General features: G+C 45.6%; 1 protein-coding gene and 1 pseudogene across 1 annotated transcript; one reads left to right on the plus strand and one right to left on the minus strand.

The window, feature by feature from the left end:
* LOC136153269 (mRNA decay activator protein ZFP36L2 pseudogene) overlaps positions 1–7,331 on the minus strand; it is a 164,430-nt pseudogene extending 157,099 nt beyond the window's left edge.
* Positions 7,203–13,681, plus strand: LOC136154756 (PWWP domain-containing DNA repair factor 3B-like). Its single transcript, XM_065916913.1, has 3 exons — positions 7,203–7,290; positions 10,579–10,680; positions 11,700–13,681. Exons 1-3 carry the CDS (start codon positions 7,203–7,205, stop codon positions 13,679–13,681), a joined length of 2,172 nt encoding a protein of 723 aa, XP_065772985.1.
* The last annotated feature ends 9,440 nt before the right edge of the window (positions 13,682–23,121 follow it).

Here is a 23,121-nt window from a genome sequence, read left to right on the forward strand (position 1 = left end):
TTCAGAGTCTGTGAAAGTCCACTCAGTATTAGTTTAGAAGCCCAAGAAAACACACAAGCAAACGCTATGGTTCCCATGTTTGGTACACACACACACACACACACACACACACACACACACACCCATAAGCACATGCACACTGCTGCTATTAAATAACCTTTATTGAATTACATGTGACACACAGTATTATATTCATTTCAGGTGCTGGACATAGTAATTCTGTGTTTTATACATTACTCCATGATCCCAATGACAAATCTAGCTACCTCCTGCCACCATGCAGAGTTATTACAATGTGGTTGACTGTATCTCCCATCCTGTACATTACATCCTTGGGACTTTTGATTCATTGCTTTTGCTTTTGGCCTCTATCCAGAAACATCACTGTCATTCCCAATGTCAAAGAGCTTATGGCTTGTGTTTCCTTCTAGGAGTTTTATCGTTTCAGGCCATACAATTAATGCATTTTTGTGTAAGGAAATGGTCCAGTTTGATCCTTTTGCATGTAGCTGTCCAGTTTCTCCAACAGCACCTGTTGAACAGGCCATCTTTTCCCTGTCATGTGCCCTTGCCTCCTATGACGTAGATGAATTGACCATATGCACCGGGCTCTGTTTCTAGGCTCCCTCTTCTGTTCCACTGGTCTGTATCTGTTTTCGTGCCAATACCATACCTGTTTGATGACCATAGCTTTGTAGTGTCATCTGAAATCATGGAGCCTGATTCCTGAGACTCTCCCCTTCTTTCTCCATTTATGGCAAGCTCAGCAGTAAATCTGTGCCCATGGCAAACTGACTTTGACCAGAGGCAGCTGCTTCCCAAGTTTCTAGCAGACCTGCCTAAGTTTATTTTGCTCTATGTAACTAGGAGGGACTCTCCCTGACAGGCCCCAGCTGCTCCCCACCCCCCAATACAAGAGGCTGTTTGGAGCATAGAGATGTCCAGAACTATGGTCCAGATTTGATGTCACCTAGGGTAAGTCACTCAAGCTTGTTTTGCATTACATTTGTTTGTTCTGTATTTGATAATACCTGCTGTGATAATCAGAGCTCTGTTCCATCCTATAGTCACCCTAGGGTATCAGAAAGATGATTTTTTTTTAACACTGCATGACCACTATCTTCTTTAGACTATAGTGAGGGGAAAAATTGGTTAAGATGAAACATTTGAAATTCCAAAACTGGCTCTTCCTGCACATGCAGTTGGGAAAAAGTTGGCTTGATGAAAACATTTTTTTCAGAATTCTGACACTGAGAAAATAAACATATTTCCAGGAGAAAGCATGAAGTTAACTAAGTACATTTAACTTTCCCCCACTGTTCTTTTTGGCTTTGTGTTTGCTGGGTAAATTGCCATGACACGTGTGGTTATGATTCTCTGCCTTTCCATTTTCACATTGTTTGTTTTTAATAAGAGGAATCTTTGTTTGAAAAAGTAGAGGAAATTGTTGAACCTTCACCCTTTTGTTTTTGCCCTGCAGTAATTAGGTTTTTGCCCTGTAGTAATTAGTAATTAAACCTAATTAGTAATTAGGTTTTTGTGTGTTTGTATTTGTCTTGTGTGTAAGTGTGCTGGCTATGGGAAACTCAAATTTGTTTCCTGAATGCAGCCCCTTGAGGTGCATTCTCCAGAATGGGACCATTTTGGGTAATAATCCTTCTGAGTTAACACGAAAATGAGCACCACTTAACTGACTCAAAACTAACAGCACTTACAAATTAAATACTTCCTAATATTTAGAAAATTGACCAAAATGAATGTCAAACTTCTTGATGTGGGTAATATTCAGTACCTAATTGATATCTGGTATTGAAGCTAGCTTAAGTTTGTTGGTTTTCTAAATGTAACACAACTGTTGTACCTAGGTTTGTTAGAGATCAAATAAGACCTTATATCTGTTGCAAATGTGTCAGCAAGAAAATATCAATAACTTGATATGATGAAATATTAAGTCTACCTAAAATAGCTTTCTCCAGATTTTGGTAACTTGAAAGTGATCCAAGTTAAATGGCAAGAATTCATTAACTATCTGAGTCACACGTCAAATAGGATAAAATATTGGAACTTTGGTTGCTGGACAATCTAAGTTTACCAACCTCTGCCTTCTTAGGAGAGGAAAACTAAAGCATAAGTTTCCAATCAGAAAATACTTGTATGACAAACAGTTCACAATTACTTGTGTCTTAGTTTTCACTAAAAATTAAGGTGTTTAAGAGTTGAGGATTTGAATCTAAGTATGTAATTAAAGCTACTAAGAATAAAGAAAAAAATTATCAGTATATAGTAGGAAAGTAGGATATATGTTTTGAGTAAAAAAAAAAGGAGTTTTATGAATGGTCAGGCTGAGATTAGATTAAACTTTGGTAAATGGATCTCACTAATATCTGGATAATTTGCAGAAAACCATGGAGAACTGCTATCACATTAAATTTGGAAAACTCAGAGTGAAAACTCTTTACATGTAATACACAAACATAATTATGGTAAAATATTCATAGAAAAATGATGAGGGAAATTCTCTAGATTTTAATGCTGACTCTCTTTCAATAGTGGATGATTTTGCTTTCTTCTTTCAAATTTTCTGCATGTGTAAAAGAGCCTAGGTTGGATGCATGAGACAAGTGCTCGGGCCTGGTGCACTGGGAAGACCCAGAGGGATCGGGTAGAGAGGGAAGTGGGAGGGGGGATCGGGATGGGGAATACATGTAAATCCATGGCTGATTCATGTCAATGTATGGCAAAAACCACTACAATACTGTAAAGTAATTAGCCTCCAACTAATAAAAATAAATGAAATAAAAAGAACTCATGAACATAAAAAAATTTATAATAGATAAAAACAAGCATTGGGCGAGGAATAAATCTTGCAGTGCATGAGATGTTTGGAATTGCAGACTTGATGCCAGATGCTGTTTTTTGTTTTTGTTTCTGTTTTTGTTTTGCTTTAAAAGGGCAGTCATTGCTATGGCTTAAACAAATTTCCCAAAGAGATCAACTTCAGCATTATAGCTCAGTAGTATCCTCCTGACATACAGTTTTGACATGTGCCTCCTTGTCAGAAAACAGTTGCCTATGATCTGCCCATTAAGGATTTCACCTTTGTTGCCAGAATAAGCACTGCTTCAGACACTTACACTGCTGGACAGTTTCCATGCAGCCAGCACTAGAGAAAAATGCTGTTGCTTAAAGGAGATTTTATTTCCCAAGATGAGCTAATACCAACATGGATTTTCAGAGGAGGTTCCTTTGAACCTATAGTCATGAGCATTTCAGATTTCCTCCAAAACTTTCAACCATTGAGCAAAGATCCACATCACGGGGAGCAACTTGGAGGAATCTGGGCTCAGTTAGTTTACAAGATTGCTAGTGAAGATGTAGGTGACGGCAGTATTAACTAATCTCACTGCATGTATCCTTCAGTCATCCATTTATTAAGTATTTATTGAGTGCCAGATCTTGTGCCATAATTTCATGTAACCTTTAGATTATATTTGCATTGTCTTACAGTGACCAATGATCTTATTTGACCAAGTATTTTGAGACTTTTTGACTAACTTCCCAAATGTCAAATTTTAATTAAATTCCTTTTGACTTCCAGCTGACTTTAAGGTTCTTTAGGGAGCCTTTAAGGCATCTGAAGGAAGAATATTGAATTAGTTTCCTTTGATATGTTGAATTACATGGGAAGTATTTTCAAAGGGTGATAAGCCTTCCAAGATTATACTGTATAGGTAAAGTTTACTATATGTCCTGGTACAATCTATCAGTCATAATTCTGGTTCTACCACAGCAACTTGATTCAGCTTCTTTGTCAACACATTGTGACCAGATCTTCAACCTCGCCTTTTTTTTTTCCCCAGAAGTTTTATTGGGGGAAAACTACAAAACATTTACAGTACAATGTTTACAGTCACAATTTGTAGTGAACTGATTCCTCAAATGTATTACAACTCAAGTTGACTTAACCTTGTTACATTCAAAATACCTACTTCTGTCAAAGTAGTCCACAATACATACATACATAGTGCTCCAACTGTACCTACGTACAAACTAAAGCTACTGCTCATTCAGCTGCTGTCCAGAAAAGCATTCTTGCCTTTCCACACGGGGAGAAAAAATAGTACAAGTTTTGGAATTTTCTGTAATTAAACAAGGCATATTCATGTACTACATACCATTTTAGCACTAAGAGGTGGCCTCTTCACTTTATATCTATATAAAAAAAAAGTGGTAAAAATCTTCTCCTTTTGTGCAATTGAACCCATCCTACATTCAGATTCTCTCAAGCAGTAATAGACAAAATACTTATTTGGTTGAGGAAAATTTAAGGCAAGTTCTGGCCCTTCCAAAGGCACTGTGAGATTACCCCCCCACCATTATTGCTACATGTCTTTATGTGCAGAGTATGTCACAGTAGAACTGGTGGAATAAGCAAACAAAAAACATCTTTTGCTAATTTATAAAGTTGGAATGAGAAAAGCATGCCACATGTAAGCCTGATTGCAATGTGGTCATTTTTTTCTTTTAAAGTTGGATGGGCTACAACCATTATGCATTCTAAGAAAAACTCATAAGATATTCCTCAAACTACTTCCACAGCATCAAGATAGATTTCTGTAAAGAAATCACGCAATCTTTCAAAATTTACATTAACAAGGAAAGAAATTAATGAAATAAATAGTACATACAATCTCTTAAATTAAGATTTTTTTTACTCATTTACAATAAAATAACCATGTGAAGTTACAAAAGGCATATATTACTGTGAAAAGAACATACACTCCACATTTTGCCGATTAATAATGGCAATCATAACTTAACATAATAAAAGAATATATATCTATTGCCTTTCATCATACTTGATAAATACAGTATGAATAAAATTTTCAATGTATACTTTTCACAAGATAATAAATAAGTTAAATAGTTTTTTTCATATTGAGTTGTGATGCAGTGGTGCGAATCAACTCAAAACAGCTAAAAATTCAGCAGTTATTTCCCAACAATTATGAACTAAGCTCTGCCCAAGGCTTCCAGAAAGAGCAGACAAAATGGTTCTAAATTAAACATCCCCTAAGTGGTAGCAATGAAACCAGTAACCAGTATGAAACTTTGGATTGCAAGGTTTTTTTTTTCCCAGACATATATAACTTTGTTAAAAAACAAAACACCTATGGAGCTGAGGTCTACTATCAAGGCATATTCTTGGCAGAATATTGGATTCTAAAAGCTTATAGGTTTAGCAAGGCGGTGGTTGGCTGGTTTGTTTACACTGGTCTGGGACGAACAATTAGGAACTTCTCTCAAGATAAGAGTCCCGACATCTGGACTGTAACTAATGCTTTTCAAGGGAAGATATGGAATGGTGGTTGATAGCTGCTGGTGCTGGGTTGATTTTTCCTAAAATCCCAAACTCATCGGAGACCTAAAAAAGTTTGTTGTTTGGTTTTTTGTTCTATTCGCATCACAACTGCTCTGTTGTGAGTCTTTTGTTCATCAATACAAAAAGTTCGTTGGCTTTTCTCCCCGCTCAACAAGAATGAAACTTCGTAATAATAATAAAAATAATAATAATAATAATAATAAAACAAAAAACGAAGAGGGAACCGAAAGGGGAGGGGTGGGGGCCCCTCCCGGCACTCAAGTTCGAGTCCAAGTGCTCGACACAGCCTGCAGTCTGCTTGTGGCCGATGTTACCCCCCACACTCCTGTGCCCCCCTGCCCCTAAGCAGGGGCGCTCTCCAACACCCCCAGAACGGCCTTCCCTTCCTCCTCCTCACTGGCGCCCTCTTGCCTCAGTCGTCGGAGATGGAGAGGCGGCTGAAGATGGGCAGGCGGCGACCCGGGTCAAGGCCGGGGGACTCAGAGCCGCTGAGGTTGCCGAAGCTCAGGGAGCCGCTCAAGTAGCTGTCGCGGTCCGACAGCGAGTCTGGGGGGCTGGGGGGTGCGTCGAACACCGGCGACTCGGACAGGCGGCGTAGCAGCTGGAAGCTGAAGGGCGGCGAGGGCGGCGCGGCGGCGCTGGCAGGGAGGGGCGCCCTGGGCGGCGCCGGGGGCTGCGCGGGGGGCACCAGGCCCTGCTGCTGCTGCTGCTGCTGCTGCTGGCTGCGATAGGAGGCGGCGGCAGCCACGGCGGCGAAGTTGTGGGTCTGGATGGCGAGCGGTGTGATGAGGCTGCTGAGCTCCGGGCCGAAGGCGAAGGCGTTGTTGCCGCACGAGGCCGACGAGCAGGTTGCGCAGGGAGCGCCGGGGGCGAGCAGGTCCTCGGCGCCCCCGGTGCCGAACAGCAGCGCGGCCGCGACCGCCGCCGCAGCAGAGGCGCAGCACGTCGGGGCGCCGGAGGGCGTGGAGGCTGCCGAGGCCGAGGAGCAGGACTAAGCGGACGACGAGCAAGACGAGGCCGAGGAGCAGGAGGGCGGCGGCGGCGTGCGCGACGTGGGGCTGTCTAGGAGCAGGGGCGACTCTAGGCCCCCAGGAGGCTGGTGGTGGACCGACAGGAAGCCCGAGAAGCTGAGGCTATGGTGCAGCTTGGGCCGCGGTTCCCGCGGGAAGCCTAGGTGCAGCGTGTCGCGGGCGCCGAAGGCGTGCAAGTCCCCGGAGGGGCAGAAGCCGATGGTGTAGAAGGTGCGGCACAGCTCGGTCTTGTACTTGGGGTGTCGCGTCAGGCTGCGCAGCTCGTGGAAGCCTTGCGCGAACTGGCACTTCTCGCCGTACTTGCAGTTGCCACTCTCCTCGAAGGGTCGGCACAGCTCAGTTTTGTAGCGGGTCGAATTGATCTGGGAGCCGCCGCCCCCCTTCTGCTGTTGCTGCAGGTGCAGGAGGTGCTGGCTGCGCTCCCCATTCTCGCTGAACTAGCGGTCCCGGAATTTGTTCTCCTTGTTCAGCAGGGCGGTGCCGCCGCCCCCCGACGGCTCCTTGAGGGTGCCGTAGGAGGCCGAGCCGCCGGGCGTCGCGCTACCGTTAGCCGCGCCCGGGAACTTGGGCGAGCAACTGCCGGGGCTAGGCGCGGGGTGGGCGACAGCCTGCAGTTGCTGGCCGAGTGCCGTCGGAGGAAGCCCGGCGTGAAGCCCGAGCTGGGGGTGGTGGCCACGGGTGTCCACACCGCCTTCTTGTCCAGCATGTTCAGACTGAGGTTGGCCAGGGATTTCTCCGTCTTGCACAAGAAGTCGATATCGTAGAAGGCGGACAGAAGTGTGGTCGACATGTTTCTGAATCCTCTAATGGTCCGAGCTGCAGACTGGCAGATCCGGAGGAGCCCTCGGGGCGGCGCGGCCGGCCGAGCCACGACGAGTAAGGGGCGAGGGGCGAGGGAGGGACCAAAAGTTTGCTGGGGGGCGAGAAAAGAGGGAGCGTGGGCAGCAGCGTGAACTGGTTTGAGGGCGCCCAGGAGTGTGAAGTTGGGGGGGAAGAAGAGTGAAGCTAGAGTGCTCCTCCGCGCCCCAGGGTGCCCGGCCCGCCCCCTGCCCCGCGCGGAGCCGACAGAAGCTCGTGGACTGGTGGAACTCCAACCTCACCTTTTAAGTCTTTAATAGACAGTTAATCTGTGCTTTGCAAAACTGCTTATTCTTCAAGCAAATTCGTAGGCAGGCCTTTTAAACAAGCATAGGTCAGATATATCACTGAATTAGGTTAAGAAATTTTCATCAAACTGGTAGGAGAAGCAAATCTTCTCTCTTGCTGGCAGCCACAATGGACCCTAAGGCTGTCTGCAGCAGAATCAGCAGAGTGACAAGACAGTCTTACAGTGACACTCACCCTTGAAGGGAGAGGGGATTTTGACTGTGCTATATGCTGGTATTTAGGAATGAACAGTGAAAGAGGAACTGTTAGCTGCTTAATTAAGTGAGTTATGAAGTACTGGCTTTGGAAAAACCTGGTTTTCATAAAATACAATGAAAGCCTAAAACCAAGGGTTGCTTACGTTGCCCCTTGAAATAACACAGTTCCGTTGAGAACAATCCCTTGGGGGCATGAAGGTCAAATAAGAAAAAGTAAGCAACTCAGGGCAAACGGTGACGCCTTTAGAGCAAAAAGAGGACGGCCCTCCATTACCAAATACCATTTTACCAGGGTCTTTGAGACATGTGTTGTTCTTACCCCAGTTCTGGCACCTTATCACTTTGATGAGAATAACGGAAGGATTGGTTCCTCAGTCAACTGGTGTATATGATTATAATGGTTAGGGTCTCTGTCTGGAATATTACTGATTTTGATCTATGTTCTGCAGATATTCAGAAGCCATGCCCCTCAAGTTACTCATGACCTAAAATAATTTGGTATATTATACTTCTGCAAGTCTGGCTACCAGACAACACGCCTCCCCAGACTGGTTTTCAGGCTTATTCTCCTGCATTCAGATCCAGGCTGGTTTTCAGGCTCATTGTCCTGAATTCTTTATACAAAATCTTTCTTATATAAAACTCGAATTGAGGACTTGGAACTTGGGAGTATTTATAACTTGGTATCAATTCCCCAATCAAGGTATGACTATGCCCCACTTCAACAGGAAACAACTAGACAGGTTGTTGCCACATTCGCTGAAAGACTTGGGGAAGAATGAACTAGAATTGGAGGTTGAAACCCAGACACCCTAAACACAAGTTCCTCTGCCAAGTCTAAACATACTCGTGTGTTATCCTCAAGACTGAGGAGAATCAAAGAAAAGGGGAGAATTGTAACAGAACACAGTGAGCTCAGCCCCTAGCACAGCAGCCGTTGCTCTGCATTATTACTCCACACCCTTTACCAGGCAATGGGTCCTGCTGAGTCATTGGTTGGTTCACAGTGGGCCCTGCCCACTGGCAACCAACTGTCAATGAAGGACAGTTAGTGTTCCTGCTCAGTCATTGGTCAGGGTCATCGTGGGTGGAGCCCACTGGCAACCAATTATCAATGAACGACAGTTAGTGGTCCTGCTCAGCCATTGGACAATGCAGCAGTGGGCACCGCCCACAAGCTACCAACTGTTAAGAAAGGACGCTTAGCGACGGGTCAGACAACAGGGGAGTGGTGGTCGGTGAAGTGGAGAGTGAGGTAAAAGGCAGATCTGCGCCTTCTCCCTGAGGCCCTCGAGCTCACCTGACCTTAGCTGGCACCCCAGAGAACAGGCTGGGGGCTGTGTCCTGTACGGCTCCAGAGCCCTCACCAAGGCCCCCCACTAGTCTTTGAGGCAAGCAGTGAACCTCTCCCCTGTCCCTATCTCTTTGACCCTATAGCAGTGGCAGTCAGTCTGGGTTGCTGTTTGTGGGGCCTGCTCTCTCCCCCTTGGGGAGTCCTGAGGAGCCTGAGGGGCCACATGGGTTGGGCACCTGGCTCCTTCAGTGATGACAGGTGAGGAGGGTCTGGGGACTTGGCCCTGAGGGAGCTACCAGCTGAGCTCTGCCTCCTCTTAGCCAGGCCCGGGACCTTGGAGGGTGAACGTTGCTCCTTGGGACATTGCCTTTTCTTATCAGGACAGAGAATAACATTTATTTGGTAGAGATTTATAGGAACACCTCATCTGACCATGACCTGACCTCAAGAACAGAGGCTCTGACAACAAGAAGTTCATAACAACTAACCATGTCCCTCCTTCAACTAGTGCTTTTAAAAGGGCTTTGATGAAAGCTTTCAGTAACATTGGGGTTTATAGGGCATGAGCCACCCATCTCCATGCATGGCCTTGTAATAAACCTTTCTCTGTTCCAAACTCCAATGTTTTGAATATTGTTTGGCCTTGCTCTGTGTTGGGCACACGGATTTGGTGATATTCAGTGACACTCTACCCTTGCCTCTTTTGTCATACATGAATTGACCATATGCATGGGGCTGTATTTCTGGGCTCTGTCTTTTGTTCCACTGGTCTGTGTGTCTGTTTTCATGCTAGTAGCATACCTGTTTGATGACCATAGCTTTGTAGTGTCATCTGAAATCAGGGAGCCTGATTCCTGAGGCCCCTTTCTCAAGGTTGCTTTGGTGATTCAGGGTCTTTTGTGGCTGTTCCTACTAAAGCTATGTGTTCAGGGCAGATGAACTACTAAGGCTATCTGTTCAGGGCTCTGTCTTCTGTTCCACTGATCTGTGTTTCCATTTTCATGCCAGTACCATACTTGTTTGATGACCATAGCTTTGTAGTGTCGTCTGAAATCAGGGAGCCTGATTCTGAGGCTCCTTTCTCAAGGTTTCTTTGGCTATTCAACCCGTCTGTCTCAAGCTTGCTTTGGCAATTCAGGGTCTTTTGTGGCTGTTCCTACTAAACCTATGTATTCAGGGGAGATGAAGTCTCTAGCTGGTCGTCCCCACTCCTCTGAGACAGGAGGGGTGGCAGAAAGTCAGTAGCTTACCATGGAAGTATTTCAAAATGCAACAGAAGGGAAAAATGTGACTCCCACATTATAAGTGAGATTTAACTAACATTTCTGTTTCAGAGTGGCATGCATTCCAGACTTGGGGAAGGAAGCATGATGAACTAATCCTTGGTTCAGTGGCTTAAATTTCCTATGTGCTTTTGCATTTTCTAGATACACTTTGGAGGTGCTTATAACCTGGGTCTGTACAGTTGATGCTATTTGACCTCTGAGAGAACTCTGTGCACATCAGAAGCACCAAGCAGGGCAAAGTGTCTGCCAGACGTGCAGTTCGAGTCTGGGAATCAACAGATCCAGTTCCAGAAGCACACCTGCCAAGATCAACATGCCCAGGGTAAGCCCTCCCCGTTTTCCTAAGCATTTCATCTGGAATCAGTTCTCTATGCACCTCTGGATTCCAAGCTAATGCTATTTAAAATAGCAATGTGCTGACACCCAATATATCTGTATGCTGATGATCACCTCTGGCTCCCCTGGGTGCACAGGCTGTGGGGCACTGGCTCCCTAGGAAAGAAAAAGTGAAACATTCTCCTGGAATTGGCCCCAAGGAATACACAAGTTACAGGATGTCCAGTGACACAAACAAGGTCCCAGTCATGATATGCCCGTCTCCCCACACAATTGCCCTTTCATGCACAGTAGTAACAAATAGGGCTTTCCTGGTAGCTCAGATGGCAAAAAATCTGCCTGCAGTGCAGAAGATAATGGTTTTATCCCTGGGTCAGGAAGATCCCCTGAAGATGGGAATGGCAACCCACTCCAGTATTCTTGCCTGGAGAATTCCATGGATTGAAGAGCCTGGTGGGCTACAGTCCTTGGGGTCACAAATAGTCGGATGGGACTGAGCGACTAACACACACACAGTAACAAATAAGGCAAGGTGTTGGGTTTGGAGGACTTATAAAACTCCTCCAGTACATTTGGTATTTTCTCCCCCACGTAACTGCCATGTCTCTAACCTCTAGGTGCATGGATAAACAGTCTTAATACTTCCTTGCTTTCTCTCTCATTAATGCTCTTTGGCCAAGCCTCCCACTTTCACAAAAGGCTTATCCCCCTCCCCCCAACCTGTTCTGACTCTTTTCTTCTTTTCCATATTCCAGTATTCTCCATTATAGGCCATTGAAAGCACAACCTCAGGCATCTTTCGAAGATTGGGGCAGGAAAGCACAGGCTGCACAAGCTGTAAACTCTTTGTAGACCTAGGCAAAGGGTGTGGGCAAGCACACCGTTTAAGGGAGACCTGCCGTAGCTGTGGGTATGACGGCCAGACTCCTCAGCCTCAGCTAACTAATCCTTGGTGCCCTAGTTGAATCATGATGGATGCTAAGTATGTCCTATGCGTTTGGAAAGGCCGCTTTTGGCCTGCCAAGGTCTTGTCCAGACCCAGAGCCTCAGCACAACAGAAGAGAAAAAGGGTCCTTTCTCTGGAAGTTCAAATACTCTCAGTAGATGAAAAAATCAGAGTGAAAAGAACAAAGATAAAGACCCTAAAACTGTCCATGATTGAATCTATCACCACCTCACTAGCAGCCCAGCCAGAGCCCAGTACCCCAGAAGAAGAGGAAATGACCTACATATGCGCTATTACAATGGCCTGGGACCTTCTGAGTAAGAATGGAAATTACACTCCAGCAAGAGTCGTGGGTGATCCAGAGTCCAAGACGCAGTCTCCAAGGAGACTGCAAAAGCAACATCGTAGAAGTCGTCAGGAGCCCAATCAGGGCCTAAGGAGGAGTGTGAGGAAAAGGAAAAGCTCCAAATCACCCGTGGTACCTTCAGAGAGGGAGGATGACCCATATGGTGACAAGTCACAGGTGTGCACACTCGTTGCCCTGATCCCAAGCAACATGCAAACAGAGTCATCTCAGAGCCCCAGGGTGCATCCAAACTTCCCATCACTTTCAGAAGATGGCCATGAGAAAGAGGGCAAGGAAAAGGGGGACGCCTCAAAAGTTATGTCCTTGCCCTGTACAGTGAAGGAGGTGGGTGTAGATGATAGAGGTGGATGCGTGCTTCCATCACTTACACCGGGTTTCATCCCCACTGTGCCCAAGGCTCTGGAAGAGGGAGCGCACAACACCTGCCAAAAGTCCCTGGCCGTGTATCCTGAACATGCTACCTCCTCGGGGAATGTTGACCCTGGAGAGGGCACCTGCAACTCCAGCTCGGAAGGCTCAGCAGCATCCTGCAGTGCCCCTAACCTGAGCCTGCGTTATTCACTCCACCTAGCAAACAGAAAAAGGAAGCTGCAGGCCCCAGGGTGTGAGGAAGAGTGGCAAGAATCTCAACCCTCAGCTGGCTCAAAGGCTATTAAACCCACCAGTGCCATCAAGAAGGGCGGGGGCAAGGAAGCAGGAGAGCTGACAAGCATGGTGTTCCCAGGGGAGCCATGTCCCATTGAGAGAGGAATGCTGGTCTGGTTTAAGTTTCAGAATCACCCATTTTGGCCAGCCGTGGTCAAGAGTGTCAGCCCAACCCAACAGACTGCAAGGGTGCTTTTGATTGAGGCCAAGATGAACTGTGAGAAGAGTGGCATTCAAGTTCCTCTTCGAAGGTTGAAGCATCTGGATTATACTGGCAAAGAAAAGCTAATGAAGAGAGCCAACAAAGTATACGGGGAAAGTGTCAACTGGTGTTTCTCACTGATTTCCAGCTACAGAGAAGGGCTTGCTTGCGGGTCTTTTGTGGGCTCTTTCCTGGACTTTTATGCTGCTGACATCAGTTACCCCATGAGGAAAGCCATCCAAGAAGGGGATCTGCAGATGGATTTCCCCAAGTTGAATTATTCTGACCTGGAAGATTCTGAGGAGGAGACCTCTGTGGCTGCAAAGAGGCACTGCAAGAGAATCCTCCCTGACCGGATGAGGGCTGCTCGGGACCGAGCCAACCAGAAGCTGGTGGACTTCATTGTGAAAAGAAAGGGGGCCGACTCTCATCTTCTGGACATCGTCAAAGGCAGGAAAGAATCCAAGTGGCTGGAATCATTTCGGAATTCAGAGAGGTATGTGATCTGTGTTGAAACATACCTGGAGGATGACGATCAGCTGGATGTGGTGGTAAGCCATTTACGAGAAATCTACAAACACGTAGACAAGAAAGCGCTGGCTCTGACGAGAGATGACCCAGTGAGCTTCCTTCTGGAAGTTCTTCTGCCAGAAGCAATGATTTGTTCAATTGCTACAGTGGATGGATTGGACAACAAGGAGGCAGAAGCAAAGTACCTGCAAGGGCCACCTGTGTATTACCGGGAAAAAGAACTGTTTGATAAGAAAATCTTGAAGAAAGTAACAAAGAGATCAACCAAGAGGTACAAGGCTAAACTCTCCCCGTGAGCCCAACAGGGCATCAGGCAGACTTCTCAGCCACGCCATTAGCAACAATCCCCGTCTGTATGAACTGCATGATCCTCCCACTCCACATGGCATGTAAACACCTTCTAGAAATCCAAGGCCTCAGGAACACACTTGAATTCACTCTGGATCCATCTCCAGCACCTGCGAGTGGCATGGTCATCGTCAGTTTCTTCTTCCCAAAACCCTCACACCACTAACTTTTTAAAATATTTTAAACGTCTATACTTCCCTCTACTTGCCCAGATGTCTAGTTTTCCAGATATTTTCTCAACATGGCTTTTGACTCTACTTAATATTTTAAAGGTAGACATGCATTCTTTTATTACACGAAAAACCCCTGTATCGGATACAAAGCAGCAATCGTGTTTAAGATCTAAGGCATGTTTCTTACAGAAAAGCCACATGGGTTTCCCATTCCTCCTGTGGCACATCGGTATCCACAATTGATCGGATTCCTCCTTAAGATAAGCCCTGACTTTTCCCTGCCATGCTTATCCATTTGGAAAAAAAAGCCCTGAGAGATGAAGCCAGTGACAGAGATGTTTCCTGTATACTAGCACTACCTTCCAATAGTTCTTGGAAAAGCAGTCTGAAATCCAAACAAAGTTAACAGCTGATCTGCATGTGGTCACTGTGAGGTTGAATGAAACCTCGACGTGCAGTAAGTTTTGTCAACCCCTGCAAGAATGCTCACCCTTGGCTTCCCTGAGATTCCATTTGTGGGAGGAGCTCTTCTTCAGTGACTGAATAGTTTTCCCAAATGAACAGACTCCTGGCTGTCTTCCTATATGACAGTGACTGGATCCCCTACACGCCATTCTCTGTCCCCTTGTGGAAGATGACTACAGCCATCGTAGATTCAGGTTGGCTTGTCTAGACCTGGAGTCCAGGCTGACTGCTCAGAACCCATCCAGTTGGCATAGATTGTAGCAAAGTAGGTGCTTTGCCCTCATCGACCCATGTCCTCCCAAAAAAGGCAGTCATTTGTCCCAAACCAAGCAAGCTTGATCCTTTAACTTATTCATCAATTAGCTCCGACAGGTCTCCAGCAGTGTAAGTGCAGACGAGTAAGTCATCCCAGGCTGCCTGAGCAGTAGGTGGACCAGGAGGGTCTGGGAAGTGGGTCACAGAAAAGTCTCCATTCAGCTAAACATGGTTGCTGTCAGAATACAGTGAAAGGTAGTTTAACAGGTAAATTCTAAAGCCCATGGATTGTTATCCTAACTCGAAACAAGATTTCATTATTACTATTTTTTTTTTTTTTTGGAGAGGAAGAAAAGTACTAGAAAAGCCAGTTTAAAACCCAATGAGAAAATAAACATTAAAGATTTAACATGAACCTGAGTGTGGTTTTGTTCTTAGAAAGAATCAACTGTCACTGTCCCAGGTTCAACTCAGTTCAGTTCAGTCGCTCAGTCATATCCGACTCTTTGCAACCCCATAGACTGCAGTTCGCCAGGCTTCCTTATCCATCACCAACTCCCAGAGCTTGCTTAAACTCATGTCCATTGAGTCAGTGATGCCATACAACCATCTCATCCTCTGTCATCCCCTTCTCCTCCTGCCTTCAATCTTTCCCAGTATCAGGGTCTTTTCCAATGAGTCAGGAAAAAATTTTAGCCCCAGGTTATGGGGATAAAATTACATGGCCATGTGACTTTTTTTTTTAATTTGCAAAGGTGAGCTGTTTTGATTCACAATAAAACCACTGTGTCTTTCACCTCAAACTTCTGCTTCATCACATTTCAGATAGTCCGTAGTTGGAATGTCTAAATAATACTCCTCCTCCTCTAGGAGGAGTGCAGCCTCCTCCTGGCCCACATCACCAGCATGTGCCCTTATCCATTAGTAGCAAAGAGTCTATTATCCAATGACTTTCACCTGTGTTTCTCCTTAGCACAAACAAATACATATTTACTTATTCTTTCTCAGCCCAGGTCATTCAATTCAGTGCTAAACCACACACAATCCACAGCCGGGGTCCTGCACACCTGGTTACCAATGGCTTGTGGTTATCTGCTACTGACCATGTCACTTGTGTATGCTTAGTCGCTCAGTTGTGTCCTACTGTTTGTGACCCCATGGACTCAAGCACACCAGACTCCTCTGTCCATCGGGATTCTCCAGGCAAGAATACTGGGGTAGGTTGCCATGCCCTCCTCCAGGAGATCTTCCCAACCTAGGGATGGAACCCAGGTCTCCCAAATTGCACACAGATTCTTTACTGTCTGAGCCACCTGGGAATTTCTAATTCCAAAGAATTTGAAAATGATGAAACACTAAAATTGTGCTGTAAAATTACATGTGGAAGCTTGGAGTCTTTGTCAATTCCAAAGCTACCTGAAGCTTTCAAAAGCCATCTTTCAAGACCTTACCCTTGTGTTTGCCCCTCCATGACTTTGGAATGGCAGGTTTGCTGGAAATTGCAGCCAGTGTTGACCTGCCAGAGTTTCAAATGTATTCCTCAGTATCACTCTTCCACTGAGACTGAAATGTAGCTTCCAGGGTCCCACCCTTGTGAGTCTGATTTGGGGATCTGGGCCGAAACACTTGCACCTGCATTTTCATATGCCACCTGAAGATCTGGATGCTGGCGGTGCCGGCAAGATATGTTTCATCTGAGATCAGCTCTGGGATCAGTCAGTGTGTAGACTCCAAGGTGCACCAAGCTCACTGAGCTTCCAACTTCCAGGGTTGCACTGCTCAGAGCCTCCAGACTAGCCTTTCTGACTGAGTGGTGACTGGCAGCCCTTCCCGTCACACCCCCAGGCCTCCCAGCTTCTGGACCTACTCCCCACACAAAATGAGACAGAGCCCAGGCACTCAGAGACTGAGGCGAGATCAAGATGGGGTGGGAGCAGAGCAGGACTTTCCATAGCTCATCTGAGAAAACTGTAAGGCTTCTTCCTACAAGAACGCTGCAGGAGTGCTCCCTCTAGGAGGTGATGTTGGGCACATGTGGAAGGACAATCACAGCAGTGAGGAAAAGGAGCGAGTGAAGTGTGCCCACTAGGGTGTGGGAGAGATTGTTTCCCGGTAATCTCATGTCCTAGCTCCAACCCAAGAGCACAACTCATGATCTCCATTCTACTGATGAGGAACCAAAAAGGGAAGGGAATGTTGTTTCTTGGGGCGAAATGGGTAATTACCAAACCAAGTCAACTGACCAAGAGAATATATTTGAGTGAGCCCAGGTTCATATTGAGGGCAGTCACATGGAGAAGGGTGGGCAAGGGAGGGTATCCCTTCCCCTCAGCTGAGGGCTGCATGAGACCCTGCCTGAATGTTATACACACACTGTCCTAGCCAAGCCTGCATGCACACCTATCATGGAGATATCTTTACTGTGGCCACTTCAGAGTTGCAGGAAATGGGATTCCAAAAGGTGAAGAGTATTGCTGGGGGTCACAAAACTGATAAGCGGTGGGATTGGACTTAGGCCTCTGTAACTCAGCTTGCTCCTTGCAACTCAGCTTGCTCCTTCCAAAGTCACACAAGTTACACAGTTTTGGGAAAATGGAAACTTAAAACAGTGCTAGGAGCTTCCTGCTTAATCAAGTTTGTTTAAAGGTCAGGCACCCCCTCCCCCGCCATGTCCTAACAGCTCTTCCCATTTGCAAAATACCCCTGGTTTAAACTAGCCTATTAACAGTCAGCACTGCCACTATAGTCTGATGTCATGCACTGTCTTTAAAACCTTTGTAACCCCATTGTTCAGTGCTCAGAGCTGGAAGTGTCACCTCCTTGGGTCCGCTGGTGTAATAAACCTGAGTTCTCCAACTCTCCGAGTGTGGTGCTTGGTTTCTGGACCATTCAACTTCTTCAACAGTATCTAGTAGAGTGGGGCCTGAGGATTTGCATTTCTGAAACTTTCCAGAGGATGCTGATGTTTTGGTTTCTAGACCTCTACCTCCTCTCACAGCGCACCCTCAGCACTGGAGCAGCAGTGCCTTCAATACTGGAGATCTAGTCCTGCTTCCATGCCTTCAGACACTCCCTTCACCCCATCTAGAATGTTTCCTTCCATGGTCACCTTTGAAAAATTCTCCAGGTCCACCCATAGAAGACGGGTTTCTCTGATCCGTTCTCTGCAACAATCCACTCCCACATTCTGTTGCTACTCCTTGTAACAATGACTTCATTGTGGGTTTTGTAGATTATACTTATGTTTGTCTTTATCTGTCCTCCATGCTGAGTTCTTAATTTTCCAAGGGAATGGCCTTGTCCTGTTTTATCTTTTTATACCCAGCTGCAAGTAGAGGCTTAAAGAAATGCTTGCTCACAAAGGCATGCCTCCACACTGCTAACTTTCAGGTCCCTCCATAGCCCTGGTCTAACCACTGTTTCATTCTGATCTTTTGCCATTCCTTTGACTCCCCGGTGCTGCTCCAGATTGCTTTCCACCCAGTAACAGCATCAGACAGGACAGGCAGAATGACTGCATCCACAAATATAAAGTATGATTAATTATAACAATGACCAGTTTCAGGATAATTAATAAATACATTTTCAGGACTCAAGAAGTATGAAGTAACACTGCAGTTCTCAGGCAGAGTCCAGGGAACCTGGGAGTCCTTGAGACCCTTTCAGCTGGAATCTACAGGATCAAATCTCTTTTCATAATGCTGCTAAGATGTTTTTACTCTTTGCACTTTTTCCCAAGGGTAAGGTGGAATTTTCCAGAGGCAACCAAAGTGTGATATTGTGGCAGACTAAAGTCAGAAACAGACATGATTTCCCAGCTCTCTCACATTAAGCCATACATCAAAGAGGGTTACAAAAATGTAAAACAATACGGTTCTTTCCACTAACTTTCATTGTTTTGTATAGATTTTCTTCACAAAATATGTTATTCATGTTAACATGCAATGGTTTTATTACTGTCATCTTTAAATGAATAAATAATATTTTTATTTTCTCATTTTCAATTTTAAAACAGTAAATATTGATATGTATAACCCACATCTACAAGAGCTCTTTGAGGTTCTCAATAAAATTTAAGAATGCAAAGGGGTCCTGAGAACAAAAAGTTTAAAGACTGGTTTAATTTGATGCTCCACAATGGAATGAAGTAAATATTTTTTCAATGTATCTTAGGTCATTGGGGTGGCAGTCTTCATTCTTTAAACAATGATTTTATGTTTTTTTCCTCTTAATGATAGGACAGGTACCACAGAATTCAAATTTAGGCAGGCAAGCACAGAAGAGTTTTGTAATCCATGCAGAACATCAGATATTTGCACTAACAGTTTCTATGCTTCATCGTTTAAATTTTACTTTTTTTGTTTATATGCAGGAAAGATATACATTAATAAATGGAATGTGTGTGTGTGTGTGTGTGTGTGAGTCCCTCAGTCATGTCCAACTCGTTGCAACCCCATGGACTGTAGCCCACCAGGCTCCTCTGTCTATGGGATTTCCCAGGCAAAAAAAAATGGATTGGGTTGTCATTCTCTTCTCCAGGGGACATTCCCCACCCAGAGGTCAAACCCAGATCTCCCACATTGGCAGGCTGGTTCTTTACCACTGAGCCACCAGGAAAAATACTAACATATCCTTCAGGGAGAAGTCAATTCAACCTAGTACAATAGACTATGGCACAAGTTAGAGAAATTATACAGAAAAGAAGTATGACTTAAAATCATCGAGCTCAAATCAAAGAAGCTAATTCCATATTTCAGTCTATGATAAGAAAGAGCTGAGGAGGTTATCAGGCCAAAACCTTAACTTCCTTTATTGCATCGTTGCTCTTTGTCACCACGTGCTTGGAAATGTGACTTAAGAAACTGGGTCTTCTGCTCTTAAGTTTCCTGCTGGACCTCACAGGGTCCAGGAGTGCCTGCTGGGCTGGGGGAGCCAGTTCACATTCTTTTAAGTCAGTCCAGTCCTGCTTATATGATGCAGGTGGGGAGAATGATCTGGAGCTACAAGTTTTAAAATACAGTTGTGCCAAAACTCTTGGATAGGAGGAGGGATACAGAGGAGGAGAAAGAAGAAGAAAAGTGGAGTCTTCTGAAATTCTGAAACCTTCTAACCTTGGGACCTCGAAGCCATTTAAAAATGCATCTTGCAGTGATGAAAAGCATTGCTAGGAATGAAATTAGTTTGGTCAGTGAATTTAAGGAAGGAGATCTTGTAAAGAAAGACAAATGAGGGCAAAAACACTGCCAAATTGTTGTGGTGAGTTGAGCCATGAAAACTGTTGGAAGTTGACCAAAGGGAGCCCAAAGACTGAGGACCACTGAACCCAGTATCCACCACTGCATGCGGCCTCACTGACAAGAAAACCACACCCATGGGCAAGAGCTGCACTTACCTAATCCAGTCTCATGTACCCTATAGGTACATAGAACTTCAATTGTGACTCAGCTGGTAAAGAATCCGCCTATAATGGGGGAAACCTGGGGTTGATTCCTGTGTTGGGAAGACCCCCTGGAGAAGGGAACAGCTACCCACTGCAGTATTCTGGCCTGGAGAATTCCATGGACTGTATAGTCAATGGGGTCAAAAGAGTCAAACACAGTTGAGTGACTTTCACTTTCACCCCATAGATACACATTTAGAAGCTTAAAATAGTGCCCATTTATTATGCACAGCTGTCCAGAGCTGGCCTAGCTTCCAAGGCTTCATGGAGAGTGTCAACTGCTGGGGTCTTCCAAATTGCTTTGTTGCCAGCCTTGACATGTAATCTCAGCAGTTCCCTTTGCAAAAAGTGCAGTCAGTGGCCTCCCTCTTGATGCAGATCACCTTATGCATTTTTCATGGAATGCACCTCCATTGCAGATATCAAAAGAGCTGTCTGCCAATTAAGTAAGACTTCATTGCCAGTCCCTGTTTGCCTCTCCAACCTCTCTTGGTGTGCCAGGAACTCCCAGCACACATACATCATGGCCCACATGGATTTCCTCTCTGACAGACTGGCAGCACTTTCTCCCCTAGTATCCCACCCTTTAACCCTGGCTGGACCTTTAAGACCAAGCTCAGAACACTTCTTGTCCAGAGAGTCTCTGTGGATTCTCCCCAGACTGAGTCCCATGTCATCAAAGTTGATCTTCCTCAGGTCTACACACACACTCCATGGCAAGCACCCTCAGGCCCAGGTGCTCTGTGCTGCTTGAACATAGGACACCAATGCCTGCAGAGTCCTAAGGAGGTGCCCAGCACTTAGTGCTCAACAAGGGCAGCTATGTCCCCGCCACCACCACCTATATTAGGATGCCTCTCCTCCAGCACTGACCCTTTCTCTCTGCGTGCCCAGATGGTAGCACTGGTGCCGGCCCTGCCAAACAGAGCAGCTACCCCAAGCTGTGAGTAAACAGGCCAGCAACAAACAGCCTCCCATCTCTTAGAAGGAATGCACTGAGCATGGAGCCCCTTGCTTGTAAACAAGGAAAGTGTAGTACTCCCAGTGTGTGTGGCTCAGTTGTTTCCCCACCTGCTCCCTGGCATGCCCCTTCCTGGACCTCCTGGAATCCACTTGGGCCACTCTACCTGTCAGCCATCAATCACCCTCTGGTCCCTCTAAATCAATGGATTGGCCGGGCATGGTTTGCAGAGAGACAACCAAAGTACGGGGAGGGAGAGAATTGCACACCTCCCACCCCTCTCAGGGGCCCTTTCCCACATGGCCAGGCTACTTCTTCATTCATCCCAGAGCAACTCCTTTGGGAGGAGTCAGGACCCAACCCTGGGCCAACTCCTTGTCAATCAGACCCCAAGGGTGCAAAAACACAAATGGATACACACGTGTCCCAGGCCGTGGCCACCAAGGCAGGGGTCTGGTGAGAGAATGGAGTGACTGGACAATCCTGCCCTTCCTCCAGTGCCATCTTAACCCCAGGGCAACTTTCCATCTGGGAACATGCCAACCAAATTGCCCGGAACATTTGCACAGTGGTTCTCAGAGTGGGGTGGTGGAGGGCAAAATCAGGAGGGCTGAACCAGCCCAGGCAACAGGGGACATCTGGGAGTTTGCTTCAGCTGCTCTTATCATATGGTAACATGCAATGGTTAGGTGGGAAAGTGGTCCAGAGTGACCTCACTGTGCTCTTGTCTTTGTTAGTGGAGGGGACAGGGGGTGCTGCATGTGGCCTTTCCCCTCTGACCTCGAATACTGGCCCTGGATGGTTCCCCCAAGCCCTGCACAGATGTGACGAGAAGATGCACACAAAGAAGTGCTCTTTGGCGCATGTGTAGGGTGAGTAGGGAGAAGTGGTGACCACCACTGTGGCTCACATCTGCTTCTGTGTACACCGCTGCGTGCTGACTCAGGAGCTGTGGTGGCCTCCAGCATAAAGAAATCACCTGTTTTTAAATCGAGATAGAATTCTCATTCCATGCATGTCACTCTTTTGAAGTGGACGCCTCAGTAACGTTTAGCACATTCCCAGTGTTGGGTAGCCTCCCCTCTGTCCAGCTACAGGATAGTCTCTTCCCCCCAAACAAGACCTCATCAGCATTAGGCAGTTCCTCTACAGTTCCTGCCAGACCCTGCCAATCACTACTCTTTCTTGCTCTGTAGATTTACTTGTTCTGAATATTTCACATTAATGGAATCAAACAATATGCTGCATGTTTCACCTGGCATCTTTCACAATGTTTTCAAGGTTCATCCATTTTGTAGCATGTATTGGTACTTTTTTAATTCTTTCTGGTTGAATAAAATTCTGTTGTGTGGATAAACTATATTTTATTTATCCCTTCATCAGTTACTGAACATTTGGATTGTTTTCAGTTTTCATCTCTTATGTATAATGTTGCTATGAACGCCTTTCTGCAAGTCTCTGTGTCAACATATATTTTCATATATATGTCAATATATGTCATATATATATATTTAATATATATGTTGACATATATATGTGTGTGTCAACACATATATTTGTGTCAACATACATTTTCGTAAGTACCCTTGCATAAGTACCCAAGAGTGGAATTGCTGGGTCCTATTAAATTCTATATTTAACTTTTTGAAGAACTACCAGACTGTTTTCCAAAATGGCCGCACCATTTTATGCTCCTACCAGCAGTGTATGAGGGGTCCAACTTCATTGCATCCTCAACAGCACATTTATTGTCCATCTTTTTTTATTCTGGACATCCTGGAGGGCTATCTCACTGTGGTTTTAATTTTTATCTTCCTAAAAACAAATGATGTTGAGCCACTTTAATCTTTAATCCATTGAGTCAGACATGACGTAGCAACTGAACAGCAACATTTAATGTAATTCCTTATAACACAGGATTATATCTGCCTTTCTTTTATGTCTTAGTGAAAGTTGCTTAGTCACGTCCAACTCTTTGCGACCCCATGGACTATACAGTCTATGGAATTCTCCAGGCCAGAATACTGGAGTTGGTAGCCTTTCTCTTCTCCAGGGGATCTTCCCAACCAAGGGATTGAACCCAGGTCTCCCACA

The sequence above is a fragment of the Muntiacus reevesi genome, chromosome X, assembly GCF_963930625.1.
Source record: "Muntiacus reevesi chromosome X, mMunRee1.1, whole genome shotgun sequence".
NCBI classification, from domain to species: domain Eukaryota; kingdom Metazoa; phylum Chordata; class Mammalia; order Artiodactyla; family Cervidae; genus Muntiacus; species Muntiacus reevesi.

Bases quoted from the DNA above. Each gene is read 5' to 3' on its own strand.
- LOC136154756 (XM_065916913.1), top strand. From the start codon at position 7,203: ATGTTTCTGAATCCTCTAATGGTCCGAGCTGCAGACTGGCAGATCCGG. The intron at 7,291-10,578 runs GTAAGGGGCGAG...TGTGCACATCAG, and splicing joins GGCCGGCCGAGCCACGACGA to AAGCACCAAGCAGGGCAAAG. The intron at 10,681-11,699 runs GTAAGCCCTCCC...GCGTTTGGAAAG, and splicing joins CCAAGATCAACATGCCCAGG to GCCGCTTTTGGCCTGCCAAG.